We start from the raw sequence: 16,157 nt of genomic DNA, 5'->3' as shown, positions 1-16,157 counted from the left end.
CCTGTTTACTGTATAATTGGTTATTGATCTTGGCTTGACTTTCCGTATTTCTGGTATCGCTGACTCTTTTGCTTTGTTCATTCCGTATTCCTTCCTTTCTGTATTCCTGACTTCGGCTCGTTTCTAGTTATTCTTATATGTTAAAAACAGCAATTCTAAGGCCCAGTAATACGTCTTTTACTGTTTGTTATTTTTCTGTGTTTGACTTAATTCTGCATGTTGGGCCTATGTTTCATCCTGACAATATCCACAACCTTGTCCACTCTATGTCATGAACAATTTGTTCTGTTCTGAAAGTGAAAGTGCCATCTGCACATGTATGTCTGTTTTCCTGCACAAAATGCAGGTACTCTTCATTATCCAATTTCAAAGTAACTTGGTTAATGTGCCACCCGAAGACATACAACAAATCTTAAATATAAAACATGGAGCACTCACCAGTGTTGACGAGGTGAATTTATTTAAAAAAAAAAAAATCTTCAATAAAGTTCTTTATTGTTATTGTATGTGTGTGTATCTTTCAAGACTTGACAAACCTCAGAAACCATCCATAGCTCTTAAAATATTACTGCTGACACTCACCCTTTCACTGGTTTTGAAAAAAAATATGCCGGCTTTTATATAGTTATCATTTAAAGTCTGCATAAAAACGCAGAACTGATATATTAGCTGTTGACCCTTTTTAATTCAGTCTAACACTCAAAAAGCAAATCTTATGTATTTTTCTGCCAAATTGTCCATGGTTTTGGATACAAAGTTCACATTGCTGGTTGGCACCGTTTGATTATGAAGTCTTATATCCGAGACCTTTTCTTGTTCTCCAATTTAATATCGAGCTGTCGAAGTTGTTCAAGGAAGCCATGGTTGGGGAAGATATCTCGGTGTTCACCTACAGTTCTAAGGGCATCGACCAGAGTAAGACCCTCTGATATCATTAGGAAAGCCAGGACAATGGAAGCAGCTCGGCTAATCCCCATTGCACAGTGCACAAGCACCTTCCCTGTAATGATAAGGAAGAGACAACATGACGGAGCTTATTAAGAGCTACTTGTATTGTCACTCGCTCTACACACAGGCTAAGTATACAGAAAACACCCCACAGTCTTGTGATGTGACTGTTGCTGGGATATAGGTAAAGTATAAATGTACATCCTCCAGTTCTTGGTTTCCACCTTTTCCATGTCAGATTTTAAATTGATTACCAAATGATTGTTGGTACTCAATTCTTTAAATGTTAGATGGTTTTGTTAATTTATTAGTAAAGTTTATTTGGAAGGATTGTGATTGCTTCAAGGGACTCTCAAGGTGTATATATATAAAAACATCTTGCAAAAGCTGCAGATCCCTTGTTTGCTTCCTTTGCAAGCCCTCCTCTTCTTCTCCAGGGCAGACTCTCTGTGGCTGTCCAATCACAGACTTCATCGTGCAGTACAATGAGAAGTCTTTGTCTTCCTCTTGAGTTTAGCTCCACTGAGCTAAACAAACAGAAAATGTAAAAATATAGGGCCCTTTACACTGAATCGGTAAGGATAAAAGAGTTGTTGAAAGGTATTGTAGTGATGAGATTGTGATTGTGTCAATACTGATAATAGCTCATCATCCGCCATGATTGATAATTATAAAAAAAGAAAAGATTGTAATTAAAACCTTAATTTCTTCACTATAGTGGAGTAAAGACTAGGTATAAATTAACTGTTGTGCATCATCTTCTTATTTCAAGTGGGCAAAAGTTAACTTTGGGTGAAGTATTCTATAATGTTTCCATAATCTCCCCAGAATTCCCAGCTCATTCTGCAAATGACCATACGCAGGCATAACGGTCCAAACTTCATAGCAGTCATCTTTGGCCAGAAATCCTGATTTTACTGAAGTAGCAATTTTATTGGTTCCCAGTTACAACTTATACATACTGCATAGAGTGATCTGCAGGGACATATCTGTCAAGGTCAGTTTTATTTAACAGATCTTGGCTCTGTGCCCCATACACCCTGTTGTTTATTTAACATGTTTCAACTGGCTATTAAACTAGGTAATATTAATAGCATATCAGAATGAAACAAAACACAGTATGTCTCTATGCAGACAGGTGAAGTCCCAAGGTCAGTTTTCAGTGCGTGACTTGATATATGCAGTTGACTCCCTACGTTACTTAACCTCTTCTTCATCACATAAATAATGAATTCATAGTATTGACAAAGCCATTATTGGAGACACAATTGTGATACAAACAGGTGCACGTGTAATATTTGAAATTGAAGATTCTGGAAATTATTAGTAGGTATATTTATTTCATATTTTATTTTATTATCAAAAAAGATACTTAGGTTAGACCAAGGCTTAAAATGTAATGTCCTGAGCTACCAGCCTGGCCTAAAATGTACTTACCACTTCACAATGTACATAATCAGTTTTTATATATATATATATATATATACGCACACAACAGGTATACATATACACACAACAGGAGAAAAGAGTAAGCACTAATTAACAACCCTAAACAGCAACCCTAAAAAGTGAATTCCCTCAAATCCCTTTTAAAATACAGAAAGAATGATTAAAAAAAAAAAGAAGAAATAAGGGCTGCGCCAAAATCCTATAGCAAGAGATAATACAAGATAGTTCAAGCCGTGATTTGTCATAAGTGCGATGATTATAGCTTACAGCTCATGAAAACCCCAAATCCACAATCTCAGTAAATTAGAATATTGTGAATAGGTGCAATATCCTAGGCTCACAGTGTCCCACTCTAATCAGCTAAGTAAGCCATAACACCAAAGGGTTTCTCAGCCTTTAAATGGTCTCTCAGTCTGGTTCAGTAGGAATCACAATCATGGGGAAGAGTGCTGACCTGACAGTTGTGCAGAAAACCATCAGTGACACCCTCCATAAGGAGGGAAAGTCTCAAAAGGTAATTGCGAAGGAAGTTGGATGTTCCCAAAGTGCTGTATCAAAGCACATTAATAGAAAGTTATGTGGAAGGGAAAAGTGTGGAAGAAAAAGGTGCACAAGCAGCAGGGATGGCCACAGCCTGGAGAGGATTGTCAGGAAAAGGCCATTCAAATGTGCTGGGGACTTTCACAAGGAGTGGACTGAGGCTGGAGTCAGTGCATCAAGGGCCACCACACACAGATGGATCCTGGACATGGGCTACAGATGTCGCATTCCTCTTGTCAAGCCGCTCCTGAACAACAAACAATGTCAGAAGCGTCTTACCTGGGCTAAAGAAAAACAGACCTGGTCTGTTGCTCAGTGGTCAAAGTCCTCTTTTCTGATGAGAGCAACTTTTGCATCTTATTTGGAAACCAAGGACCCAGAGTCTGGAGGAAGAATGGAGAGGCACACACTGCAAGATGCTTTAAGTCCAGTGTGAAGTTTCCACAGTCTGTGTTGATTTGGGGAGCCATGTCATCTGCTGGTGTTGGTCCACTGTGCTTCATTAAGTCCAGGGTCAACACAGCCGTCTACCAGGAGCACTTCATGCTTCCTTCCGCAGACAAGCTTTATGGGGATGCTGACTTAATTTTCCAGCAGGACTTGGCACCTGCCCACACTGCCCAAAGCACCAAAGCCATTGGTTCAATGACTGTGGGATTACTGTGCTTGATTGGCTAGCAAACTCGTCTGACATTGCCAAGAGAAAGATGAGAGACAAGAGACTGAACAATGCAGAAGAGCTCAAGGCCACTATTGAAGCATCCTGGTATTCCATAACACCTCAGCAGTGCCACAGGCTGATAGTTTCCATGCCACGCCGCATTGAGTCAGTAATTGCTGCAAAAGGGGCCCAAACCAAGTACTGAGTCCATATGCATGCTTATACTTTTCAGAGGTCTGATATTGTTCTATGTACACTCCTTGTTTTATTGATTGCATGTAATATTCTAATTTACTGAGATTGTGGATTTGGGGTTTTAATGAGCTGTAAGCCATAATCATCGCACTTATGACAAATCACGACTTGAACTATCTTGCTTTGCATGTAATGCGTCTATCTCATATATTTGTTTCCCCTTTTACGTTGCATTACTGAAATAAATGAACTTTTGCACAATATTCTAATTTTTCAAGTATCACCTGTATTATCTCTTGCTATAGAATTTTGGTGCAGCCCTTATTTCTTCTTTTTTTTATCATTCTTTATATGTATATATATTTTTAAACAATGAAAATCCTGGAAAAGGACTGAAACGTTGACCATACTTGATCTCACTTTTTAATCTTGCTACATTAAAGAAGTTATTTTATTGAAGATCGTGAGTGCTGCCATTCCTCTTGTTGTTTGGATAACCAAAGTCCCAGGCTAAGCACCCGACAAGTATAGGACAGTGTAGCCCGAGTGCAAGGATTTCCAGATATATATATATAATGGTGGCATGTTTGTGAACGTATTTGTTTTGAGGGTAATTGCATGGGTATATATGATTGTAGGAATTTCACAGGCAGTCCTCCCCCCCCATTCCCGGATCAGATAGGTACAGATCTTATCCCATAACTGCCTGTCCAGCAGGAGATTGATAGGTAGTTTTATCTTTAAAGTGCAGCCGCTATCAGTTTATAGACAGAACTGGGCTGTGTTTTATAGCAGACTGTGGCTCAGCTTTCTCTTCTGGAAGTGAGGGAGCGTTTGGTGCTTAGATTAGCTTGATAAAGGAACACTCCAACCACCATGACAGTGGTTTACTGGTTATGGCAACAGGAGTACCCTGGCACCCTCCTCATTCCCCAGTCGTAAGAAGTCAAGTCGTTTTAGAATGATTTGGCAGAATGGGATCTGCCAGTTGCCACTCCCTGTGTCCACTATATCCAACAAAGCTGAGCCTAGCACTGCAGGCGCCTGCAGACGCCAGGTAAAAAGTTAAGCTGTTATAAGACAGTACTGTTTGCCTACTTACAGGAGGCCATTCCTTGCATCATAACCATTACAGAATGCTGTAGTTGTTATGGTGCTTGTAATGTTCCTTAAACTGGTGTGAAATGATATCATGATTAGTTATTCCTGCTCAAGAAGTACATAATGATAGACACAGGAAAAGGACTGCAAACAAAAAGATTATTTTCAGCTGTCCAGATACTGGGGTTCAGCCATCCTTAATAAGTTCGGAGCTAAGTCACAGATCATTTTATGAGAAATCTTACCCTTGTTAGATTGCAGCCCTGTTCTTATGAACTGCGCCGCTGGGTGGAAATAGACACTCAAGTCAAAATTTGCATCATCATCTGCTTCTACCCCATAGTAATCGATATTGAGGTCTTTGTAGAATTCAGGTCCAGTGTTGATCCTGTATTTTCCCGAGGCAGCATTTAGAATGTGAGTTATCCCCAGTTCTCGCAGCACTGACTTATCCCTGGCTGTGAACCTGTACAATAATACAAATTAGGACAATCATCTATATTACTGCACAATGTTGTTCAAGTACATGCATATTTTCTCTGTATATAAGTACCAGTTTTAGATATCCATCAGTAAATGACAATAACCTGTCTCTTTGTTTTTATAACCTTGTCCATAATGTTAAATTAGAGGACAACTAAAGTCACCCAGACCACTTCATCTCAATGAAGTGGTCTGGGTGCAGGGGTCCCATAGTTTTAACCTTTTAATGGAAAACGTTGCAGTTTTGTACAACTGCAATGTCTGCATTGAGTGGTTAAGCATGCCTCTAGGGGCTGTGTCCCTGTTAGCCATGACATATGCACCGTCGTTATTCGGCAGGTGCTATTTTAGTGTATCTTAAATAAAACACTGACACCAAATTTATCTGTTGGATTATAACGTCCACAGCTTTATTAATTATTAAATATATAAATAAATAAATTAACAATTTAGGGTCATTGTCCAGCTAACATTATATTACTATCCCCCCGCACAATACCCCTGACAATGACCCTATCTTTTGAACAATAATTAACATTCACTTAACATATAACCAGTAACACACGGCCTACCAGAGAGGCCCCAAAACCATCTGTTAACTGTAGGGGTGTACCCAGACACCCCTACCCCCTAGGTTCGTAGCCACCGAAGAGCTTGAACCTACCAACACTCTAATCCATCTGGCCTACTCCAGCCTAGGCCTTGGCCTGCCCATTCCCAATTCCAGCTAACTCCTGGCTTTAACACGCCCTGTTCCCGCCGCTGTGACCAAACGGGATCAAAACTCAACTATAGGGAGGGAGGGAGGGACAAGTGACAGGTCAGTGCAATTCAGATTAACTGGCTCCTCACTTAAGATGGCCGCCTATTTACACTACCTGACTCCTCCCCTACTTAGCCCCGCCCTAAACATCCCATAACTTTCCACCTGCCTACTTCCTGGCCTTGTCAAGGCCCACTCCCCTGTTTCACTGTTCCATGGGCTTCATGACATATGCACCGTCGTTATTCGGCAGGTGCTATTTTAGTTTACCTTAAATAAAACACTGACACCAAATTTATCTGTTGGATTATAACGTCCACAGCTTTATTAATTATTAAATATATAAATAAATAAATTAACAATTTAGGGTCATTGTCCAGCTAACATTATATTACTATCCCCCCGCACAATACCCCTGACAATGACCCTATCTTTTGAACAATAATTAACATTCACTTAACATATAACCAGTAACACACGGCCTACCAGAGAGGCCCCAAAACCATCTGTTAACTGTAGGGGTGTACCCAGACACCCCTACCCCCTAGGTTCGTAGCCACCGAAGAGCTTGAACCTACCAACACTCTAATCCATCTGGCCTACTCCAGCCTAGGCCTTGGCCTGCCCATTCCCAATTCCAGCTAACTCCTGGCTTTAACACGCCCTGTTCCGCCATAGCACATGACTTGATCCCTTAAGGACATGTGCGCCCCCCACCACCCTGAAACAGGGCCAAGCTAATCCCTTCCTGAAAGCCTAGATTGAGCAAGTCACAACCCACGTCTGACAAGTGTACCCCGTCTCTCCTAAAATAGCCCGGCAGCATGTCCTCCAGTTCCCTATGCCGAACTACAATGCCCCCCACTCGCCGCACAAAGCTCGCCATTGCCCTGTTAACCTTGCCCCTGCATCGAGCCACTGCAGCTGGATCCCTGGCGTGCCGCCACGTGAAACGGGGGACCATTTCCGACCACACCACCACCACGCCAGGGACCAGGTCCAACAGCCGATCAACGTCTCTCTTCATCCGTCTAACCAACTCCCTTTGCGGAATCAGACCCAAATCATTCCCACCCCCGTGTAATAAAACTATGTCCGGTGCAGACCCTCCGGCCAACCTGCTAAACAATGTACTACTGAGGCTTTGCCAGCTAAACCCCCTAAAGCCGAACCAAGAAATCGACACTTCTCCTTGAGGAAAACCCAGCTGTGCTCCACTTCTCCGAACAGCAGCCCTCATCTGAGCCCAATAGACATACGAGTGGCCCCAGATCCACACTCTCCATCCTGCAAAGAAAAACACGTTAATACCAAACAGATGGATCCCACTTCCATCACAACATAACACTGCCCCTCTTACACCAGCCTATCTGGTCTAACGTATGATCGAAAACGCAAGGATTCCCACCTCCCTATGCGTTTAATCCTCTCGTCCCCCAGTCCCAACCGTGCGGCCTCGGTTGCCGCCCCAATTCTAAAGGAGTGAGTCCCAAATTGCCCCGGCTCCAGGCCCAGCTTACTTACTCCCGTCCGAAACACCCTCGCGAACTGGAAGCGCGACAGGGCTGAGCCGTCCTGGTGCACCAAGAAGCAACCATCACCCCCCGGGTGCAATGCCCGGTACTCCGACCCCTTTTCAACTGGGCACACCCCTGACCCAGGCAACCCGAACAGCACAACTGTGCAACCTTTACCAAAAATGTCCGTCTTCGAACGGCGTAACTGAATTTGCACCCTGTCTTCGCGAACCTCCACATCCGTGAGCTGAAGACCCCCAAGGCCCATCTTGTTCGCGCTTACCAACTCCCCGATCCGAAAAGCACAGAAAAAGGCCCACACAAATGCCACCGTGAACAACGATACCTCGAATGTGGAGCTGCAAATGCCCGGTAGAACCCCCACCAGCTCCCGCAACAATTCAAAGGACACTGGTCTACGCGTGTCTACCGTTTTCTTCCCCCTCTTGAATCCCTTCACTGCCTGACGGACCAGGAAGTGTTTGGTATCATCAACCCAGCCATTGAACTTAAACAGGAAAGCCAAGGCAGAGAGATGCCTATCCACCATGGCAGGCGACGCCTGAGCCGCGAACAATCGACAGAGCAACCACAAAAGTGCATCCAAGCGTTGCCCCTCCGTAGGGGCGCTACTCACCTGAGCCACCGTCTCGTCCCACAGCTTCCAAACCTTTACGTAAGACGCCCACGTGCTCGGCGCCAGTGACCTCCTCACACAGTCTCCAAGCAGGCCGTCCCGAGTTGCCACATCACACCCGGGCACTCCTGTCCCTGGGCAAGCGCGTCCGGCGCAGCCTCCCGAAAGCGTTCCCACTGAAAACGAGACAGTGAGTCAGCCACCACATTCTGGAGCCCCGGGATGTGCCTAGCCCTGAACACTATGTTGAATGACATACAACTAAGCACTAATTGTCGAAGCAGGCGTACTACCGGGGGCGACGAGGCGGTCAAGCTATTGATCGCTTGCACTACCGCCATGTTATCGGAGTAGAATACCACCTTTTTGTCAGCCAACTCCGTACCCCAGAGAACCACTGCTACAACGATGGGAAACAACTCCAAGAACGCCAAGTTCTTAATCAGAGGACTCACCTTCCACGGTTTCGGCCACGCCTCCGCGCACCACTTACCTGCCAAGTAGGCCCCAAAACCAATACTGCCGGAAGCGTCTGTAAACAACTTCATCGCGGCCGACGACACCGTCGGTTCCCGAAAGAACACTGTCCCGTTAAAGTTGCCCAAAAACTGTTCCCAAACCCCCAAATCGTCCTTCATCTCGGCCGACACCCGAATGTAGTGCGACGGCCGCCGCACCCCACTTGTTGCTTGCGCCAACCTCCGACAAAATATCCTCCCCATGGGGATCACCCTGCACGCAAAATTAAGGCTCCCCACGAGGGACTGGAGCCCCCGCAAGGTCACTTTCCTCGCCCCCTTGACCACGTCCACTAGCTGTCGCAGATGCCGCAGCTTATCCCTAGGCAGCCTGCATTCCCCGAGCTCCGAATCAATTTCGAGACCCAAGAAGCTAAGGCACGTGGTGGGGCCCACCGTCTTGTCCCCAGCCAACGGCACCCCAAAGGTATGCGCCACCCGCTGAAAAACCCTCAGTACCTGAGCACACCGCTCAGAGTCCCGCGGGCCGACACACAGAAAATCATCCAAGTAGTGCACTACAGCACCCCCCGCCGATTCCATGCGCACCACCCACTCCAAGAAGGTACTAAACCTCTCGAAGTAAGCACAAGAGATGGAACAACCCATAGGCAGACACAAGTCCACGAAGATTTCACCCTCAAAGTGGCACCCCAACAGGTGGTGACAGTCCGGGTGTATGGGCAGCAGCCGAAAAGCCGCCTCCACGTCCACCTTGGCCATCAGCGCCCCACGCCCCGCTCTCCTAACCAGCTCGACGGCGTTGTCGAATGACGTGTAGGAGACCGAGCATAGGTCGGCGTCGATGTCATCATTCACCGAAGACCCTTTCGGGTGCGATAAATGATGAATCAGACGGAACTTTCCCTCTTCCTTCTTAGGGACCACCCCCAATGGTGACAACCTCAGATTCGCCAAGGGCGGGGCCGGAAATGGCCCCGCCATCCTCCCTGCTTGGACCTCCTTGGCTAATTTCTCCCGCACCACCCCCGGGTGTTCCCTGACCGACCTGAGGTACTCACAAGGTGCCCCCGGCCCCGTGGCTTTGAAGGGAATTTTGAAACCCCCGGCAAAGCCCGCCCGAAGGAATTCTGCCACGGCTTGATCAGCGTATTGCCTTAGCCAAGGCAACATCGCGCCTACCTTCACTGGTGACACCCCCAGCGGGAGCTGTGGGAGCGGCCGCTCCCGTTGCTCCGCCCCCTGCGGCCGACTTACCTTTCTTGAAGCACCTGTTGACCCCGTGGTTCCCGCCGCACCCTGAGCATTCATGCCGGAATCTACAAGCGGATCCCCACTTACACTGTCCTTCATTGAAGGCCCAGCAGGTACCTTTCTTTTGACCTGCCGCCACCGCCCCCCCGGGAGCGGTGCCGGCAGTCCCTGGAAAGGGCGCATTCTTTTGCGCCATCATTAACCGCATCCAAAGCGGCAGGTCCATTTGGTCCCAGCGCATGGAAGGGTTGGCCGCCAGTCGCTGACGGAACTGCTCATCATACCTCCACCATGCCAACCCCCCATAGGTGCGGTATGCGTCCCCGATTCCGTCCAAGTAACAAAACAACTGAGAGCAGCACTCCGGCCGCTTCTCCCCAATAACACTGGCCAAAATGCAAAAAGCTCGCAGCCAATTGCCGAAGGTCTTCGGTATCTTGCGATACCTCCGCCTTTTCTCCTCCTCTTCCTTCTTGGCGTCCTTCTTGTCCTCCTCTTTTAAATCTAAGAATTCCTCCAGGGGAAGAAGGGAAAATATTTCCACGAATTCCCCTTTCGCAATCTTCTCCTTCACCTCCCCTTTCAAGTGGCAACCTAACGGCCCCGCGAAGGACACATGTACATTCTGACGCGCTGCTTCCGCAATGTCCCCACCCGTCACGTCGAGTACCCCGTCCCCCACCGATGAGCCGTCAGGCTTATCAGTGGGTCGCGTTTCCTCCCTATTACCACCTGTCACTCCTGAGGATACCCCCTCCAACCCCGACCCTCTGCCTTCACCTGCTGACCAAACCCTATCGAACCTAAGCGGCTCCCTATCCTCTGACCAAGAATCTATGAATGACTTCAAACAGTGTATGAATGTCCCCGGGTGTGGTGTAGAGGAAGACTCACCGCTGATGCCCCTGGCCGCCGCAGGTCGCGGGGTTGCTGTCCCTCCATCCGCCATTTCTGACACTGGAGCTCCCAATAGTCGCCGACTCCTGCCCGCCTGGTCCCGCCTCGGAACCGCTGGTGAGTTACTCCGTGACCTGTAAGGAGAAGACATCCTGGGTAGTCTGCCCGAGTAGCTCCCTACCCGCCCTTCCTCCCTACACTCTTCTCCGACTGCCCTGGATCCTCTCCACTGCTCCTTCCGACCTCCCTTGCTGGGCGCTCCCCGCCGCTGCTCCCTGAAGCTCCTCTCTGAAGATCTCGATGCACTGTGCCTTCTGCTCCGCCTCCCTTCCTCTGACCTGGACCTCCTTCTCCTCTCCCTGACGCTGAACCTGGACTCGCTGCGGCCTAGCCGTGAATGGCTCCTGTCCCTGCTCTCCCGTCCTCCTGACCAGCTCCTGTCACTGCTGCACCTGGCGCTGCTGCTGCGCCGCTGGCCGCCCTGGCCCTTCACTGCCGCATCCCTGTCACTAGGCCGTACCTGAGGGCAGCCGGATGGGCCCCCCCGCTCTATACTGCCACCCCTTGCTCCCCGGTATCGTGCTGAAACCACCGGCTCTCCCACAGCCGCTGCGCCTGGCCCCCTACCGGCCGCCCCGTCTGACTCCGCCATAACCCCTAAGGATAAGCCGCCTGTCGCCTTCCTAGCTCCAGAAACCCTCTGAGCCGCCCGACCCGCTCCGCTGTCCTCTCCTCCTATTCCACTGAGCTCAGTCCTGGCCCTCCCTCCGGCCGCCCCTTCGGATCCCCTGCTGGCCTGGTCTCCCCGCAATGCCTGGCGGACCGCTGGTGCTGTGGTAACCCGACTAACATTCCCCCTTTGCCCCTCAGTGATACCGCTGGAGGTTGACTCACCGGGACGCTCAGTCCGTTGCCCACTGGCCGCGTGGGTGAAGCCATCCGCAGCCGCATGGTCCGCTGGTGTTGCAGCATTCCCGCTTCCTGCTGTCCCGCCGGCCGCCATTACGCGGGGCGCCTTCTGACCTCGTGGCCTCCGTTTTGCGCCCGCAGTCGCCTGCCCGGCGGGTCCGCCCGAAGGCGCCTGCCGCATTCCCTCCTCCACTGCTGTACTCGGTCCGGCCTCCGACCCGCCGACCGCTGAAGGGCTCCTCCGCCGCCGGGCCGCAGGAGCCTCCCCCGGGCTCAACCTCTGTGGCGGCCTGGTCCTCCGCGCCGACCTCCTCTCCGGTCCCTCCGCGTGGGTGGCAGCAGCCCCGATCTGTTCATGCAGCCACGCCAGCCCTCTATCACGAACCGCCGCCCGAACTCCGTCCAGAATCTCCTCTAGGGACGCCATTACCTGCAGAGGGAGAAAAAGAAAAAGAACTCCGCCGACCAGCCACAAGTGACAGGTCAGTGCAATTCAGATTAACTGGCTCCTCACTTAAGATGGCCGCCTATTTACACTACCTGACTCCTCCCCTACTTAGCCCCGCCCTAAACATCCCATAACTTTCCACCTGCCTACTTCCTGGCCTTGTCAAGGCCCACTCCCCTGTTTCACTGTTCCATGGGCTTCAGAAGAGGTGCTTCTGCCTCCATAACCGGGAAAAACTCAGTTCTGATAGCAGCATTTGAGAAGCGTGACATTTTGCAGTGAATGCATTCTCATCCACAATGCTTTTCTATGACAAGCATTGGATTGGACGAGATTGCAGGTTATATTAGTTTAGATGCTATCATCAACAAAGGAGGAGCTGGAGGCTGCAGAGGTGGAACTTGTGGCTGCTGGAAACAATGTAATTTAAATAGATTAAACATAAAATTTATAGAGAAAAGGGGGTGGATAATCACATTGATATAAGGGAACCTATAGTGCCAAAATAACGATTATTTTCAGAACTGTAGGTTCCATTTAAATGTATGTTTCTTCTAGATTTCTTGTATGCAGTCTTTTCAGTACCTATGATATCTATTATCCTACTGCTTGTCCTACATCTTGATATAAGCTACAGGGGACCCCAGACACACTCTTCACACATAAAGCTTTTCAGCAAGCTAAAGTGCTTTAGGGGTCTGCAGTGTCCCTTTAAGCAATTAATGCATTATTTATCATAGTAATATGTTAAAGGATGAGATGTTACATGAATTGTCCAAGCACCATAACCACAACAGTCCATTGTAGTAGTGGTGGCAGGAGTACCCTCCCTGGGTAAGTAGTCACAGATACACTAACAGAGTTATACACCCAACAAAATAGACACATTTCGGTAAATATGATCACATTCCTACCGCATTGTCAATGATTATATTTACTATACCAAATGCTGTCCAGTTTGGTCAGTCCTACCGATATGGTAACATTTGTTCAGAAAATCAGTGATTTACCACACCGGAATCTGAGCTTTATCAGAGAGTGCATGGCTACCAATAATTATTATTATTTATATAGCGCCAGCAAATTCCATAGCGCTGTACAATGGGTATAAACTGAATACATCCAGTAGGATGCTATTTGCAAGTGAATTGATCATTTGAAGAACCATTTGACCACTGGCAGCGCTAGCAGTGAGCAGGGAAATAGTTCAAAACCCTCGGCGGCAGCAGGGTTAATTATGTTGGTGGCTGGACCTCGCTTGCTAGGATGCCTCCACATTAAAAAGGAAAAAAACAATAATAAAAATCCTGTGGGGGTCAATAAGACCTCTTTATTGCTATAATATAGGCATATTACCTCATTATACCCCCACCTGTATTCTAAAGACCTAAAGAGGACAAAAATAGGGCAGCAGCCCCGAGGGACAGATTTCAGGAAACATTAATTTACCATCCCCTGCACACCTTAGCCACCGCATTGCCCATGTAGCAGTCCCCATCGGGGGTCGCTGCAAATTATGCAAAAACCCCAGGCACTCATATAACTGCTTTATGGGTTCACACTAAGCACCATAACTACTCCAGCTAACCCACTCACACCACTCTCAGCCAATCATTGCTGCCTAAGCTAGACAGATTTGCACTTGATATTTAATGTGGAAATGTAGATTCCTCATGAGCAATCCAGCTGAAGAGAGGCAGGGTATGGTTGCCAGATAGATGTGTTTTTTGTCAAACCTCTTCAAAACTGTTTCACAGAAAATGTGGGGTATGGAACCTATAGATTCATAGGGCCGGACTGGCCCACCGGGATACCGGGAAATTTCCAGTTGGGCCGCGGCACCTGGGGGCTGCAGAGGTATGTGCCACCGGGTGGCCGGTCTGGTGGCACACTCAGAGGGGGCCGGCCGCTTTCCACGCTGGTGCTGTCGGGCCGGGTGGCAGCCTCGCCGGTCCGGCGGCACTTCTAATGTTGAGGACGGAGGAGAATGAAGGAGGAGCATGTCTCTCTACCATGCTCCCTCGCGGTTCCCACAATTCCCAGCACAGGAACCGCGAGGGAGCATGGTAGAGAGACATGCTCCTCCCTCCTCCTTCATGCTCCTCCGTCCTCAGCATTAGAAGTGCCGCCGGACCGGCGAGGCTGCCACCCGGCCCGACGGCACTAGCGTGGAAAGCAGCCGGCCCCCTCTGACTACTCTCAGGTAAATGGAGGGGATGGGGGTGTAATATAGAGACACAAGGGGGGGGGTAATATAGAGACACAAGGGGGGGTTAATATAGAGACACAAGGGGGGGTTAATATAGAGACACAAGGGGGGGTAATATAGAGACACAAGGGGGTGTAATATAGAGACACAAGGGGGGGTAATATAGAGACACAAGGGGTGGGGGTAATATAGAGACACAAGGGGGGGTAATATAGAGACACAAGGGGGGTGTAATATAGAGACACAGGGGGGTGTAATATAGAGACACAAGGGGGGTGTAATATAGAGACACAAGGGGGGTGTAATATAGAGACACGGGGGGGTGTAATATAGAGACACGGGGGTAATATAGAGACACAAGGGGGGGTAATATAGAGACACAAGGGGGGTAATATAGAGACACAAGGGGAGGGGGGGAAATAAAACAGAGATAGGGGAGAAAGAGAGGGAGGGAGAGTGAGACACAAGGGGAGAAAGAGGGGAATAGAGAGATGTTAGAGAGGGAGAGAGAGACAGGGAGAAGGGGGAAAAAGAGACAGAGGTGAAGAGAGACATACACAAGGGGAGGGAGAGAGAGACACAAGGGGAGAAAGAGGGGGATAGAGAGATGGTAGAGAGGGAGAGAGAGACAGGGAAAAGGGGGAAAAGAGACAGAGGGGAAGAGAGAGATACACAAGGGGAGGGGGGAAAGAGGCAGAGGGGGAAGAGAGTGACTGGGAAGGAGAGGGGAGACATGGACACAGAGGAGCAGTGAGGGGGAGAAAGAAACAGATATATATATATATGACTGGTGGATCCGGGGGGGGGGGCAACGGGCAATTGCCCTTTCCCCCCCAGATGCTCTCCCCTGCTGGCCAATGCAAGGCTGGCACTGTCCAAGCACCATGTGCCTTCACGGACCGGAGGGGAGATCAGAGGTCTCCCTCCCTGTTCTGGAGGCACCATGCAGGCAGCCGGCAGGGGAGGGAGGAAGAGAGGACCCGGGAGCTCAGTCTGCAGCCCCTCCGGGTCCTTCTTGTGCGAGTACAGAGCGTTGCCGCGGTTACAGTGGCAACGCTCCAGCTCTCGCGAGAGTGAACTCTAGTGTTGGAGCAACAGGCTAAAGTTCACTTTCACCACTGCGACCTCTAGCCCCATACACACACCTAGACCCCCCCCATACACACATTGCCCCCCACACACACACACACAGGCACCCAAACACACATTGCCCCACACACCCTACACACTGAACCTTTCACACAAACTGCACCCCTCACACATTGCACCACTGCTCCTACACCCTACTACAGCCCCATATCCCAGCAGACCCCAGGTAAGTTGTCAAACTGTTCTTAAACGGTTTGACTACTTACTCTGGGAGCAGGTCCCGGCACTCCTGGCACCATAACCACTACACAGAGCAGTAGTGGTTATTGTGCATGGATTATTTCTTTAAATTTATAAGTGCCCCTCCCGAGATCAGGCTCTGGATCCGCCACTGGTGTGTGTATATATATATATATATCATGTATATTAATGTGTGTATTAGTTATATATATATATATATATATAATTATGCCTATTATATTTACACATATATTAATGTATATATATATATACCGTATTTATCAGTGTATAACACGCACTTTTTCTCCCTGAAAATAGGGGGAAAATGATGGGTGCGT

The 16,157-nt window shown here is 48.6% G+C and overlaps 1 protein-coding gene across 2 annotated transcripts in view; it reads right to left on the bottom strand.

The window, feature by feature from the left end:
- Nucleotides 1–431: 431 nt before the first annotated feature.
- Nucleotides 432–16,157, bottom strand: part of LOC134575096 (dual specificity protein phosphatase 13B-like) — a 40,690-nt gene continuing 24,964 nt past the window's right edge. The window contains exons 3-4 of one of the 2 annotated variants that reach the window (XM_063434251.1): nucleotides 5,140–5,360; nucleotides 432–1,000 (exon numbers count right to left, since the gene is read on the bottom strand). In XM_063434251.1, the coding sequence (XP_063290321.1) occupies nucleotides 795–1,000; nucleotides 5,140–5,360 (427 nt within the window). In that variant the 3' untranslated portion in view covers nucleotides 432–794. The remainder of the gene's footprint in view (nucleotides 1,001–5,139; nucleotides 5,361–16,157) is intronic. The other variant, XM_063434252.1, reaches the window with a different exon arrangement.

The sequence above is a fragment of the Pelobates fuscus genome, chromosome 10 (assembly GCF_036172605.1).
Source record: "Pelobates fuscus isolate aPelFus1 chromosome 10, aPelFus1.pri, whole genome shotgun sequence".
Taxonomy (NCBI): domain Eukaryota; kingdom Metazoa; phylum Chordata; class Amphibia; order Anura; family Pelobatidae; genus Pelobates; species Pelobates fuscus.
The sequence above is the reverse complement of the archived record's forward strand: the minus strand, read 5'-3'. Positions and strand labels throughout refer to the sequence as shown.